Source organism: Aedes aegypti, chromosome 2, assembly GCF_002204515.2.
Source record: "Aedes aegypti strain LVP_AGWG chromosome 2, AaegL5.0 Primary Assembly, whole genome shotgun sequence".
In the NCBI taxonomy this organism is placed as follows: Eukaryota; Metazoa; Arthropoda; class Insecta; order Diptera; family Culicidae; genus Aedes; species Aedes aegypti.
In genome coordinates this window covers 221,974,472-221,990,450 of record NC_035108.1, presented here as the reverse complement: position 1 = coordinate 221,990,450, position 15,979 = coordinate 221,974,472, and the positions used below count along the sequence as shown (strand labels likewise).

Here is a 15,979-nt window from a genome sequence, read left to right as displayed (position 1 = left end):
GACTGTTTGTTTGGGCGGCAGACTCAAGAGGTCTTTGAAGTGTGAGTAAAGGTGAGCATCGCAACAAGAGAGAGAGAGAGAGTACCAGAAAATATCCTCGCATTTTTTTTGCACTCTCACTCGAATCGCTTGAAAATTTTGATTTCAGTTTTTTCTCCTCAGAAAAACGGCAAAATCGCCTACTCTTTACATCGCAGCCGAGTTTCTATCAAGCCTGGTGTGAGACAAATTTACCTCCATAGCTCGATATCTATAAAAAAAATCCTTTTATACAGATAAACATGGACTTGGAAGTGAATAAAAACTTGCAAGTTGAAATGGAAATTTAAAATATATTAATATAAAGATTTTAAGTAAAAAAGTGTTGCAATATATTTTTTTAAATGCTATCAACAGTATAATATTGCTTTCTTACAAAGGTGATCATTAAAGTATTAAAAATACACACTTGAAAAAAAAAAATAAATACAGAAGTTTTCCTTCCATTTTAGGATATTTGTGTCGGTATGTTCTATAACTCGATAATTCTATCAGTCGATGATCCCTTTAATATCAAGTAATGGTGAGTCGACTGTACTCGATATTCAAGTGGATCAGGTTCGATTCACCTAGAATTTAAATCATTCAAAATTGTCTCACTGCATTTTCCTGCTGCTCAGGTATAATTCACTTCATGTTCAAGCAGTTTAAAGTTGTTTCGCTTCATTTTCAAGCGGATCAAGTCTGATTCACTTTATATTCAAGTGTTTCAGGACTTCATTTTCTGAAGATTCAGGGTTGATTTATTTCATATTTGATGACAGTGAATCAGTTATCACTTAATCTTTGAGTGACTTAGGTCTGATTCATTCATTTACAAGAAATTTATGTCTGATTTACTTTATATTCAAGTGTTTGCTACTCCGTGATTGATAGGAATTGGTAAGAATTGCAATAACGATAATAACGGCGCCGGGCACGTCCTTACGATCGCCGGAAAAGGAAAGGAATATTAGCGTAACATCCATTGTTACCAAAGACCGAGTATACCTCTGTATCTTCATAATTGTAACGGGTAGGAGTTTTTATAAAGTGGGAAGGCTACACAATCTGAATTCACCTTGGTAAGTGATGCGATCCATGAAACCTCTATTAAAAAAGTCATCTATTGACACTGAGGGAGACTAAACATAAAATATGTCGACATATATGATGACGAACCATTCAAAGATTCAGTGAATACAAAAACATACATGTTTTTTGTGTTTTCATGTTACGGTCATTAGGTGAAGAAACAAATGATTGTGATACTCATTATTTTCAGAGATCGAGTATACTTCATGATTATCACAGGAAAATACTTCTTTTAGTAGGGAGGATTTACAAGTTACATCTTGAGCTTTTATTAGATAGTTCATTATCAGTATCTAGAGAAAACATCGACTTTCTTACTATCAAAGCTCCCAAAGTTGTTTTTTTATAATTACAACAACAAAAGTAGAGTAATGTTTATTTAAGTTTGTTATGTAAAAGAAGAATTAGAATATATCAACAATTATAGTGACGAATTAATCATTTTTAATAATAAATGCAAAACCTTTAGATTAATCCGTTGTCGTGAATCATATTCCGAACAGTCGTCTTTTTATAGTGATTTTTTAAGAAAACCACTCAAGTTTCTTCACAAGATGATCGATTGCTATATGATGTGCTCTATTTCTGAAATTGGTGAAAATATCAATCCTCACCTTTTAAATTACCACTGTTCGGAATATGAGTTATGTTAGTAATTTGAGGCAAACGGTATTTAAGGCTAAAAGCTACAATTCAATCCAAGTTTATATTTTTCATAAAGATAAGTTTGACGGTATCGGTAGATGTAATTATATATGTGGTCAGCCAAATTTGATGGTGCAACAATTCCGAAGAGTGTATTTTTCAATATACTTATTGATCCTATACCATCTTCAACCCAATATTTACTGAACCGTGTTACCTTAAATCCAATACACATAACAGTCAGTTTGTTTTTTAGAATGGTGCACAAACAAAAACTTTCACTCAATGAGCCCGCCAGCTAGACAAAACTGTCAATTACTGGTAATCTTGTATCTGTCCATATGCGTTTCCCATGACAGATAAGGTCGCTGCGAGCAGCCGGACACATTCCATCATTCTTTCAACAAACATTCGAAAATGGTCTTTCCGTTGGACGAACCGTCCCGGAGACCAGCAGTTAGAGTGTATATATAAAGTTGTTGCATGTGAGCAATGCTCAATCAGTGCTAGTCCACTTGAAACCCACTCCGTTCTACGTTATTCCGTAGCATACAGGGAAGGCTCTCGTGTGGTGTGAAGATAAAATCATTGAGTCGTTCCCTGTGGCGTGAAAATATCCAACATGAGTTCCTGGTTGCTGAAAGTGGGAGTATTGCTGGTACGAAGAGAATTTTCCAAAAATCAAAGTTAACCAAACCTAACTGCCACCTGATGAGATCATAAACACAAAAGCCAAAAGGACTAATCCTTCTACATACCATGTGAACTTTGAACTACGGAAGGCAGAGAAGATAGAGCCGAACGGCAGGTTCATACAAAAAAAAAAGTGTATATTGTTGAAGTTCGATGAAATGAAGCACGAGAAAATAACAAACCGGTGAAAGTGCATGCTGTGCAACTGGGATAAGAGAAAAACGAGCAATTCGATGAAGCTTGCAAACAATATCACAGGTTGTGCTGTAGTACACTAGATTGGCTAAAGTGAGGTCATGCCATAAATAACCGCAAAAAATGTGATCCGGAAGTGTGTTGCAGGAAATTAAAACTGTGAAGATATTTCTCGCTCCCTGAGGGAAGAGCCTGTGCACGTTGAATTTCAGGCACTGCGTTTACATGAATGCAAATTATGCAACGAAAAACTTTAAAAATCTGTATTTTCTGAACACGACAATTTGGAATCCTTGCTTTAATGGTTAACTTTTTATGTTACACATGTCATTTATTTTAAACATTCAAATTTACATTTAGGGGAACATGGTCCAAGACGCACTGATGGGGTAAAATGGCTCACATCATTAAATCATTCCTAGAACGTTTAAATTTGTGTTCTTTGCCAAACGATGTTAAAGTATGTTTACCCAAGAGTTGCTGCCACAACTCTTGGGCATAAACTCATAGATTTTTTCCTTAATTTTCCGGAGAAATTCTACATTTTTCACTTTTTTGCTTAAATTTTAAAGTATTCCGAAGATTTCATTAAGGAATAAGCGTTTCCATACTACAGAACAAACTCATGGAGGAACTTGGTTGATAACTACTAGTTCTCCATACTAAATGGCATTCTACCCCATCTATTTGGTCATTTTGAACCACCCCCATTTTTCAACCAACTTTTCTACATGATTTAAACCCGTAAAAAAACTCCAATTTGGGAAATGTTTTCATGATGGTAGCAAATATTGTGACGTTACTGTTAGGACTTCGGATGGCGTTTAAATGTGGATTAGGAGAAAACGACACAAATCCCTAAAGTGGCATTGTGGAATATTTGACCCTACACGGCCTTTTTTAGCTCGTTATTTGGTTTTCAATTCCCAGACAACTAAGGATCTTTTCGTAATGTGAATTTGATTTTCTTGGGTCGGTAGTGTCATCGTACATACCACATGTTGTACTTATGCAAAATAGCTATCTAGTCAAAGAAATTTCACGGTTTATAACAATAGTAGTGCTAATAGAACATAAAAATGAGAGGTAGCATCTATCCGAGTGGATACGTAATGCCATAGAGAGGATAGATTCATTTGAATTTAATGAGTAACATTTAGATTCAGGACACATTGCGAAATGCATGTTAGTTAACCCCTCTACCTGCAGAATTAGTATTGAACCATATTTCATTTTTCAAATTACTAGTATTTTCCAAGTTCTAAAAAGAGTGTTTTTTTCTATTAGAAGCACCGGTTTTATCAAGCCTACGAAAAAAGCTTTTATAAAGTATAGAAAGCCCTATATGTGTTGCAAATTCGCAAATGAAAGCTTTCAATTTATATCATGTATGAAAAATATCGGAACTGAGCAGAAACCTTATGGAAGTGGCTTAACTTGGAATGGCCAAATAGGGTATATGGGATTTAAATTAAATTAAAAATGGATTACACAGCGCAGAAAAATGACATTTTTGCGTGTTTCAAGGATTAAATTATGTTTCTCTCGTAAAAAAATATCAGAACACGTCACAATCTTTATCAACAGGTCGCCAAAGTTGTATAAAACACTAGTATGATTTATCAAACATTTTTTACGATCGAATCTAGCAAGTATGCAAAAATGGACTTTAAATTTCATTTCAGATATAATTTGGTTGAAATTGCACTTGAAAACTTAGATTAAATCGATTTTTTCTACACGCTTGTATTTTTTTTAATAAAAATTGTTCGTTTCTTTCATATGATAAAATATTATACTTTTCTAAATCATCAAGAAGTAACTCTTGAGCACATTATGAACTTGATTGATAAGTATTGTTTTACATATAAAGTTTGAATTCTGTGGCAAATTAAGTAAAAAATGCCATTCAAGCTGGTAAACATGCATGCAAGTTGGCGCAAATAGTCAAATTTTACATTTGCAACAGCCGATATCTAATCAACAGCTGAACAAGCGTATTATTCATTATTCTGCTTTTTAGTGCTGATCCAAGCGGAGTTCAGTCGGCTATTTTTTTATTCCATAGTGAGAAAATTCATGTCAATGATGGTTATGAAGTAAATCATTTTTTTTAGTTCGCACTATTCAGTTGAGAAAAAATGTCATTTCATATGTAGACATTTTCTAAACCAATTCTGTCAAAAAAAATTCAAAATTTCTTGTACGGAACAACATTTTGAGCAGGCGAAAAAAGTTTAGCAAAAGCAAATTATAATATGGGTTGCTAAAAGTGATATTAACTTGAAAGATGTAGGAGGTAATGCATTCGGAACTCCACACAAATTTCCGATATTTTGTCCATTTTCCGAAAATTTAGCTATAATGTGACCTCTTTCACAAGGTTTATTTATTGCTGAACAATGTGTATATTAATCGTTATTTTGGCATATTTTGGATCAACTGTTCTTTAATTATACCGATCTTAATCATGTTTATGTTCTTCTTCTTCTTGGCATTTAAGTCCCTACTGGGACAGAGCCTGCTTCTCAGCTTAGTGTTCTTATGAGCACTTCCACAGTTATTAACTGATAGCTTTCTTTGCCAAAGTTGCCATTTTTGCATTCGTACATCGTATGGCAGGTACGATGATACTCTATGTTCAGGGAAGTCAAGGAAATTTACATTACGAAAAGATCCTGGACCAACCGGGAATCGAACCCAGACACCTTCAGCATGGCTTTACTTTGTAGCCGCGGACTCTAGCCACTTGGCTAAGGAAGACCCATGTTTATGTTAAACAATTCGAAATTGCTGAAGTGCGAAGCAAGTAAAACGTTTGTTCATCTTCTGAATATCCCTCTTTTTTTCTACTTAGCAATGGGGGGATAATCTACTCAACAGACGCCGGACCAAGGTCCGGAAGTGTGGGTTTGGGGAACATTTACTACATGCAAGCAGTAAACAGGACTACACCCCGACCCACTAAACCATTCCCATTGCCGCCAAACCCTTCGTCTCTCCGGGACCACGAAGAAGGCATTGCTTCGGGGAGGGCTATTGCACATCGCAACCTCCAGGTTGGCTGCGTAGCCATGCAGCAACGAACATCGATGGCACGCTTAGGGGGGTCCACCAAGGTAGCATGCTGGCGCTTTGCCAGCTTCCCAGGTGGTCCTTACCTCCCATTGTCCGATGAAGGCGGGCAGGGTCGACCACAACGACCGCGCCCAGCTGCACCGCAGGTATCAAGAACTGATACTGCGGGCTTCGCAATTTGACCTACTGAAGGCTCAGGCCCTATCAGCTAGCACCAGCTGGGATTGCTGACGAAGGGGCCTCCACCTGCCCCGAACAACCAGAGGCTCGTATCCAACCCAGTAGGCCGGCGCCACGACAGCAACGCTACCAGGATGTTCTCCCCGCGGCCACTTAATCGCTGTAAGGGTCGATTTCGACCGTAGGACACCGGTATGACCTACATAGCCGACTGCAAACCCTTGGACCCCCTGTTGTTTAGCGTCTGCACTAGCCACTCCTCGAGTCCACTCGCCACCTCCTTTGTAATTCCAAGACGATGTAGGTGATAGCCGATGAAACGGCATTCCAGCCAAACTCGTCTTCACACATCCTCTGAACCAGATTGTCCGGAGTCGTGTCCCCACCGCATGTGGCAAACATGCGGTCACGCATTGTGCGGAAACGCGGGCACACGAACAAAACGTGTTCCGCCGTTTCCTCTTAACCTGCACAAATTGGCCATTCGGGAGAACCCGCATGACCGAAACGGTGTAGATACTGTCTAAAGCAACTATGGCCCGAAAGGACCTGTGTCAGGTGGAATGTTAGTTTTCCATGGCGCCTATTGACCCAGATACTTACTTACTTACTTACTTATTTGGCTTTACATCAATTATCTTGATAAAGCCTCGCCAACAATATTTCGCCAATTCCCTCGGTTCATGGCCGCTTCTCTCCATCCTCGACTGTGACCCACGCTCTCCAGGTCCTGGTGTACCTGGTCAATCCACCTAGCTCGCTGCGCCCCACGCCTCCTTGTTCCGACCGGATTCATGGCGAACACCATCTTTACAGGGTTGTGGTCCGGCATTCTTGCAACATGTCCTGCCCAGCGTATCCTTCCAGCTTTAGCTTCCTTCACGATACTGGGTTCGCCGTAGAGTTGAGCGAGCTCGTGGTTCATCCTTCGCCGTCACACGCCGTTCTCCTGCACGCCGCCGAAGATCGTCCTTAGCACTCGGCGTTCGAAAACCCCAAGAGCTTGCAAGTCCTCCTCGAGCATAGTCCACGCCTCATGCCCATAGAGGACTACCGGTCTTATGAGCGTTTTGTACATCGTGCATTTGGTGCGGGGGTGAATCTTTCTTGACCGCAGTTTCTTCTGGAGCCCATAGTAGGCACGACTTCCGCTGATGATGCGCCTTCGTATTTCCCGACTAACATTGTTGTCAGCCGTCAACAAGGATCCGAGGTAGACGAACTCGTCCACCACCTCGAAGGTATCCCCGTCTATCGTAACACTGCTTCCTAGGCGGGCCTTGTCGCGCTCAGTTCCGCCTACCAGCATGTACTTTGTTTTCGACGCATTCACCATTAGCCCGACTGTTGTTGCTTCGCGTTTCAGGCGGGTGAACAAATCTGCCACCGTTTCAAATTTTCTTCCAATAATATCCATGTCGTCCGCGAAGCAAACAAATTGTCCGGATCTCGTGAAAATCGTGCCTCGACTGTTAAGTCCGGCTCTCCGCATGACACCTTCAAGCGCAATATTGAACAACAGGCACGAAAGTCCGTCGCCCTGTCGTAGTCCCCGCCGAGACTCGAACGAACTGGAGTGTTCGCCCGAGATCTTCACGCAGTTTTGCACACCGTCCATCGTTGCTCTGATCAATCTTGTGAGCTTCCCGGGAAAGCTGTTCTCGTCCATAATTTTCCATAGCTCTATGCGGTCGATACTATCGTATGCCGCCTTGAAATCGATGAACAAATGGTGCGTAGGGACCTGGTACTCACGGCATTTCTGGAGGATTTGCCGCACGGAAAAGATCTGGTCCGTTGTCGAGCGGCCGTCGATGAAACCTGCTTGATAACTTCCCACGAACTCGTTTGCTATTGGTGATAGACGACGGAAGAGAATCTGGGATAGCAATTTGTAGGCGGCGTTTAGGATGGTGATTGCACGATAATTTTCACACTCCAGTTTGTCACCCTTTTTGTTGACCCAGATATGTAACCTGGAATCCCTCTATACATATACATTTGTATGGTGGTATATTGGCTTTCTAATAGGACGTAACATGCATTGTTCAGCTCATTAGTAAAACAATCCTGACTAGCCGAATGAGAATCTTTGGAACCGTTCAATGAGTGGTGATTCAACTTTTGTTCATTCCAATGCAAAACGCTGAACATTGGCCTAAGCTTGTGTTTGAAGAGCATCTTCTCAGTTTCTTATAGGACGAAATTTTATTCAGCTGTCATTACCATACCATTATTAAACAATAATTAAACATGCATGGTTAGTTGTGGATCTGAATTGTTAGTTGGGCTTTCAACTTATCTGTGCAGCTTGTCATTGCTGAATTTGCTAAATATAACTTTTTTTTTAACATTTGACCGTCGGTTCTCCAAGTGTCCGAATGTTAATTAATGAGCAATGATTAGAATATTAATCCAAATGACCCATTTTAGGTCATCTGATATTTACCCATCTTTATTTGATTGGCGGTTCTTTCGAGTTTCACCGATTTCGGCATTTCGGCAATATATGTTAAATTGAACCTGCCCAAATATCTTCTTCTTTTGATTACTTACCGTTCTTTCTAGTTTTTACTGGAACTTCAGATAAACTACATTTTGTTAAAAATAACAAAATCAGACAAAGGGAAAAGTTGATCTATTGAGTTGCAACATTTCGGAATTCAAAGATGAACGTCACAATGGCGTTTACCAAGGCACTACACTTATTCTTGATCTACTTTTTGAGCTTCACGCAAGTAACAAAACTTGAATAAGAATTGAACTGTTGTATGTCGCTTCTCGGGGGCCAGATAGCCGTAGCGGTAAACGCGCAGCTATTCAGCAAGACCAAGCTGAGGGTCGTGGGTTCGAATCCCACCGGTCGAGGATCTTTTCGGGTTGGAAATTTTCTCGACTTCCCAGGGCATAGAGTATCTTCGTACCTGCCACACGATATACGCATGCAAAAATGGTCATTGGCATAGTAAGCTCTCAGTTAATAACTGTGGAAGTGCTCATAAGAACACTAAGCTGAGAAGCAGGCTTTGTCCCAGTGGGGACGTAACGCCAGAAAGAAGAAGAAGAAGAAGATGTCGCTTCTTTAGCAAGACTATTTGAGGCGATATCCTTATTTGATGGATTGTTTCTATTGTTATGCACGTCGTCATTTTTTGGCTGCAAATATAACAAAAATAATACGTCTTATTCAATCTATCTTTGCCTGTAATGGCTAAAATTTGTAGAAAAAATATTCAATCTAAATCAGTTGATATATATTTTTTTCGAAATATATTTTTAAAAAAATACACGTGCAACCGAATTTTGGTTTCGTGTAATTTGTTCATATATAAGAGACCACATATTTGTAGCGTTAAAGTGCAGCTATTCAGAAAGATCAAGCTAAGAGAGATAGAATTGAATACCACCTACCTTCTAGAGCTCAGAGTACTTTCATACTTGTTACACTATAAACGAATGCATAAAGGATCAGTTGGCATAGAATCTTAGCTAATAACTGAAGAAATTCTCCTTGAACATGAAGCTGAGTAGCAAGCTTTTTCCCAATTGAGTTGTAACGTTGGCAAAAAAAGACAACAGTTTAAAGATGTCATTCGAGCTAGTGTCTATAGACACCGAGGGAGTTGAGAATGTTCATGGTTAGCGTGACATAATTTGGGCTAAGAATCATTGAAAGATAATAAAAATGTGTTGTACCTATTAGACTGACCGAGGTAGTCGAAAATGAAAGATTTAGTTTTCCGGGTAAATGTTTTTTTCAGGAAATGGTACATTCGGTAGAAAGTTTTCCGGTAAAATGCATTCCGGGTAATGGTATAAAATCCTCTTGAGTTCGTCGATAGTGATCTCAAAAAACTTTTTTTGATAGATTTATGTTGTTTCTTGAACGAATAATACAATTATAAGTTTTTTTTATCAAAAACATTATTTTATTTATTTATTTTCATTTTTTTCAAAGGATCTTTTTTTGTTGTAGTATGGCAATTTTTTAAATGTCCCGCTTTCTCAAAATAGGTAAAGCAAAACGTCCTTCTTTCTGATATATTTTTATGGTAAGCCTAGCTGAGGGTCGTGGGCTCGATTTCAACCGGTCGAGAATCTTTTCGAGTTGAAAATTTTCTCGATTTCCCTAGGCATATCATATCTTTGTACCTGCCGCACGAGTCATTAGCCTTCTGCCCAGCAGCTCCTATCCCTACCTCCTCGCGGTAGTGGCCGGGATACGAGTAACTTTGGGGAAAATCAGGTGACCAACCCCGGTGGGAACTTTGATCGTATGCTGACAGGGAATGGCGGGTATGCTTTTACTTCTGTAAACCCCCATGTCAGAGGCGGCTGATCATCATCCGAGTGCCAGAGAAGGACTCTTAGCAAAACTGTACACTATGCCCCTCCAAACATTTAGGGGGAATGGTCCTCCGGAAATCTTGGAGGTTGGTGTCAGGCCCTGCAAGACAGCCGTAAAAAAATCAAGCGACGAACAATCAACGAGTGAATACGAACCGGGAACATCGGCGAAGACCACAGCGACGTAAAGGGACGAGCGATTGGGAGCTCGGTACGTGGAACTGTAAATCTCTCAACTTGATCGGGAGCACACGCATACTCGCCGACGTGCTGAAAGACCGCGTATTCGGCATCGTAGCGTTGCTTTTAAGGATGGTATCGGAGCTGAACTCATAAAGATGGGCCCGGAGAGGCTGGCCATTTGTCTGCACCGGCTGATAGGCACAATCTGCAAAACAGAACAGCTACCGGAGTATTGGAAGGAAGGGGTAATATGCCCCATTAGCGCGGTTCAAAATTAAAAAAAAAGTTTGAAAATGCAATCTCCCATATCTTCCTTACCATCATTACCATTAAAATAGTGTTTTGTGAAATCATTAGCTTTTTCGGTGGTGATTTAAAGGTGGCCCAAAAACAATAGGTATAGCTTTCTATGAAAAAAAAAATCGAAAATGTTCCAAACACGTTAGTACTGAAATGTAAGTACAAACTTATCATCCCGTAATGAAAACTTAGTCTTCACACCATATTAATGAAATTTGCTAAAGAGAGTAATTCAATCCGACTCATAAAAGAAGAGATATCCATGGGTTTGTTTGCTATTATTAAGCTTTATATGGGATTATAGCCCTGCAAACATATACAAAAATCTCAAACAAAATTAGCTAAAAAAAAAGGTTCGAAAAATGAGTTTTCACTATGATATGATAAGTTTGTATTTAAATTGCAGTACTAACGTAATTGAAACATTTTTCAAAAAATTCTCCATAGTAATTTCCATATAAACCTACATTGTCTTCGCTCCACCTTTTAATTACAAAAAAAGCTAAAATTTCACAATATACTATTTTTAAGGTAAAGGTTAAGATATAGGAGATTGGATTTTCAAACATTTTCATAGTTTGAATGGCCCTAATGCCCCATCTACAAGAAAGGTGACAAGCTTGATTGTGAGAACATTCGAGCGATCACCATTCTAAATGCGGCCTACAAAGTATTATCCAAGATCATCTTCCGTCGTCTGTCACCTGTAGTAAACGAGTTTGTGGGAAGTTATCAAACCGGTTTCGTTGACATCCGATCGACAACGGACCAGATCTTTACTGTACGGTAAACTCTCCAAAAATGTCGTGAATTACAGGTCCTAACGCATCACCTTTTCATCGGTTTCAAGGCGGCATACGATAGAATCGACCGCGTAGAGCTATGGAAATCATGGACGAGAACAGCTTTCCCGGAAAGCTTACGAGACTGATACGAGCGACGAAGGAAGGTGTGCAAAACTGTGTGAAGGTTTCAGCCGAACATTCCAGTTCGTGTTTGGATCCCGTCGGGTACTACGACAAGGTGATGGACCTTCGTGACTGTTGTTCAATATTGGGCTAGAAGGTGTTATGCGGAGAGCCAGGGTACGATTTTTACGAGATCCAGTCCATTTGTTTGCTTCGCGGATGATATGGCCATTGTCGGCCGAACATTTGAAACGGTGGCAGACCTGTACACCTGTCTGAAATGCGAGGCAGCAAAAGTTGGACTGGTGGTGAATGCAACTAAGACGCAAAGTATATGCAAGCTGGTGGGGTCAAGCGCGACAGGGCTCGCCTAGGTAGCAGTATTACGGTAGACGAGGAAACGTTCGAGGTGGTCGACGAGTTCGTCTACCTTGGATCCTTGCTGATGGCTGACAATAACGTTAGCCGTGAAATACGGAGGCGCATCATCAGTAGAAGTCGGGCCTACTATGGCCTCCACATGAAGCTACAGTCAAAAAAGATTCACATCCGCACCAAATGTACCATGTACAAAACGCTCATAAGGCCGTTAGTCCTCTATGGGCATGAAACGTGGACGATGCTCGAAGAGGACTTGCAAGCACTTGGAGTATTGGAACTCTGGTGCTTAGGACGATCTTTGGCAGTGTACAGGAAAACGGTGTGTGGCGGCGAAGGATGAACCACGAGCTCGTCCAGCTTTACGGCGAATCCAGTAACCAAAAGGTGGCCAAAGCTGGAAGGATACGATGAGCAGGGCTTGTTGATAGAATGCCGGACAGCAACCCTGCCAAAATGGTGTTCGCTTCGGATCCGATTGGTACAAGAAGGCGTGGAGCGCAGCGAGATAGGTGGGCCGATCAAGTGCGTATCGATTTGGTGAGCGTGGGGCAGAACCGAGGATGGAGAGATGTGGCCACGAACCGAGTATTGGCGTAAAATTGTTGATTCGTATCGTATTCAAATCAACATTTTTTCAAATAAATTAAAGAACTAGTTTTTTTGACCTCGAACTAGAGAATCATCAGTTTTCCCGAAGAATAAAATAAATTGTAAGACGTTTAAATTGAATTGTGAATGACTGCCATTTCCTTCTAATTTGGTGCCATATTTCAGCGAAACACTTCAAGCAAATCTTCATACAAAAACCGAGTGTTCGGAATATGAGACAAAACGATACCATGCACAACATTCAACCGCTAAATAACAGTATTTTTGACAACCGTTTAGTTGGTACCATACAGCTATCATTATATGGACGGTTTCTGTAAGAAGTGCCGTCAGCATTCACAAGCTCCCACAGGTGGTAAAATTCAAATGTTATAGCATAAAAAATGCTCGTTCGCTTAGATTTAGTAAAAATTCATCTTTGGAAACATTTTTCTTGATTGTTGAACATACTGTTGAAATACTGAATATTGGCAGATCTAACTAGTGATCCATAATATGGGCCAGGAAATGATTGTTACCACAGTTATGGTTCATTTCCAAAGAATGTAGATTGCTGCCATTTTCAGCATTGGATTTGACATTTTCAGGCAATAGCACTGAGGATAAAACTCAGCAAGCAAGCAGTTTGATTGATTTTCAACACGAACTGATGTCAGATTCTCCAGTCTTGTGCATTTGAAAATTCAAAGTTTGGCTTCGTTTTATAATCAGCTTAAATCAAATATGAAATAATCTACTACTTGGAAAGAAACTATAATTTATTATTATTAAAATTGTGCTAATATTGTTAGATTTCGTTACTTTTTTCTTTCCTTTTTTTCTTTTTTTATTTTTTTTTTCGAAATTTTAAACTAAAAAAGCTGTGTCTTTGATCACCTATGCCATTACAGAAGTTTCAATACAATACATAAATATACAATATCAAAAATACACTAAAAAGAAAAGAAAGGTAAAACAATTCTTAGAATAAGGGTAACGTCCACGGCTACAATGCAAAGCCATCCCCAATCTGTCTGTCAGTCAGTCCGGGATCTTTTCGTAAAGGAAATTTCCATGATTTTCCTGGGCAAAGAGTAACATCGTAATAAATGTGAAAGTCCTTATAAGAACACTTAACTGAAAAAACAGGCCCTGCCATGGTTGGGACGTAATGCCAAGAAGAAGATTTATAAGCTGCGGTTTTTCACATCGAATGTTTAATTTTTTTCATCTCTTAGTCAATTGACCTGATTAACATTTAAGTTTTCCCAGATAAATTTCAATTATGATGGAATCGATCACACGCTAATAATGCGATCTAATTGGCTTCATTCTAATTATCATTTTAACCCGTTCGTTACTAGTCCCAATATTCCAAAAAAAATCTAAATTTCAAATAAAATAAAATACATACAAATGCATTCAATCGATGAATAGTAGATGTATAGGCATGATTCGAGTCTCACGTTAACCACAACATATTTTTCTATCCCTTCAGGTAATATCTGCTGCAACGAATGGAAATCGTATTTTGTCAGTTACAAAATTCCAGTCCGGCACATGCACGAAGGAAGGCATCATCTGTATAAATTGTAAAACCGCGGCGCGATGTATATTTGTGAACAATGTCTGGCAACCGGTGCCATTCGAGGATTGTAACGCCGATGCTGGGTTTTTCTGTAACGTTAACGAGGGTGGATGTTCTCAACGGGTAGGAGCATGCAATCCGGATGGCCAGGAGGGAAGTTTTGTGTGCAATACCATGGGCGTGTATCCCGATCCATACGATTGTGAGAAGTATCACTTTTGCTATCAGAATGGACAGAACCTGGTGTCCATTAACATGGTATGCGAGAACACGGCCTTTTCTCCTGTGACAGGAGACTGTTCATTACCTTTAGGCGACACAATTTGCACAACCCCTCAGTGGAATTGTTCACAAGCTGGAGAGATGAACGCATGGCCTGGAAACAATAATATCTATTATGTCTGTATAGCCGAAAACAGGAATGGCATTCGTGTCCTATATCCTGAACTTTTCCGATGCAGCGCAAATCAAGTATTCAGCAGTGGGCGATGTGTGGACAGACAAACAATTCCGTCACTTCCCGGCGAAGACAATTCATACCGATGTGACTCCCCTGGCTTATTTCCAGATGGTTCTAACTGCCGTTATTATTACTTCTGTGATTCCAATTTTGTGTCACAACATCTTCTGTGTCCATCTGGTAGCTATTTCAATCCACAAACTTCTTCGTGTGTCATGGGTTCATGTTGACAAAATAGGATGCTATGAGTGTGTGTAGATATGAGCACATAAAACAGATGTTATATGCTTGCTATTTTACTCAATCAATATATAATATAAGTTGTTCTTCTTAATACAGACACGGGAGCAATTGATAAATCTTGAAAGAAATCCCATCTCCTCTTTTATTATATGTATCTGCTTTGAACGCCTTTTTCTCAGCTATAATTAATGCACATTAGCTAGAAGTATGGTTAATCATTTTATATGATTTGTTCGGATCCCATAACAATTGTACAACATTTGAAATTATTGTTTCTGGATGATAATGAATCGAATATAATAGTAGTTATTTGGTTTTGTATGTACAGTATCGGACATATAAAATGCACTAAAGCCGTTTTCCCATACAAAATGGTCAACTTCAGATAGCTGTATCTCTGCCGTTTCTTAACCGATTCTTTTCATTTTTTCTGTGACGAACTACAAATTTTCTAAATTTCCAAAAACTATTGTAATAGTTGTGTGAAAACTATTGATTCAAAAAATACAGATAGGTTGAATTTTGACATAAAAAATGCACCAAGACACTAAGTGATGTAGCAGAAAAACTATGCGTCGTAGCATCTTGGTGTCTTCAGCGCATTTGTTCATTGAGTGATAAGAACCAAATGCGCTAAAGACACCAAAAGGATACGACGCATAGTTTGTCTGATACATCACTTTTCGTCTTGGTGCATTTTTATGTCAAAATTCAACCTATCTGTAACTTTTAAACCAATAGTTTTCTCAAAACTTTTTCAATAGTTATCAAAAATTGAGGTAATTTGTAGTTCGTTACAGAAAAATGAGAAGAATCGGTTAAAAAACGGCGGAGATATGGCTCTCTGAATTTGACCATTTTATATGGGAAAACGGCTTTGGTGCATTTTATATGTCCGATACTGTACATGCGAGTGTAAGGCAATTTTGCGGCGTTCAGGTATGCTTCAAATTCAAGCAATGATTATAATTTTAATATCATTAATTGCAGCTATAAACATCTTACTATGATCAATTTTTAGTGTATTTGTGATAATATAGTGATCGAAGTTTCTTTAAAATTATTTTACAATATATC

The 15,979-nt window shown here is 39.3% G+C and overlaps 1 protein-coding gene across 1 annotated transcript; it reads left to right on the top strand.

The window, feature by feature from the left end:
• Positions 1–2,224: 2,224 nt before the first annotated feature.
• On the top strand, positions 2,225–14,999 carry LOC110676393. Its single transcript, XM_021844112.1, has 2 exons — positions 2,225–2,416; positions 14,110–14,999. Exons 1-2 carry the CDS (start codon positions 2,381–2,383, stop codon positions 14,887–14,889), a joined length of 816 nt encoding a protein of 271 aa, XP_021699804.1. The 5' UTR covers positions 2,225–2,380; the 3' UTR covers positions 14,890–14,999.
• Positions 15,000–15,979: the final 980 nt, after the last annotated feature.

Bases quoted from the DNA above. Each gene is read 5' to 3' on its own strand.
- LOC110676393 (XM_021844112.1), top strand. From the start codon at position 2,381: ATGAGTTCCTGGTTGCTGAAAGTGGGAGTATTGCTG. The intron at 2,417-14,109 runs GTACGAAGAGAA...CTATCCCTTCAG, and splicing joins TGAAAGTGGGAGTATTGCTG to GTAATATCTGCTGCAACGAA.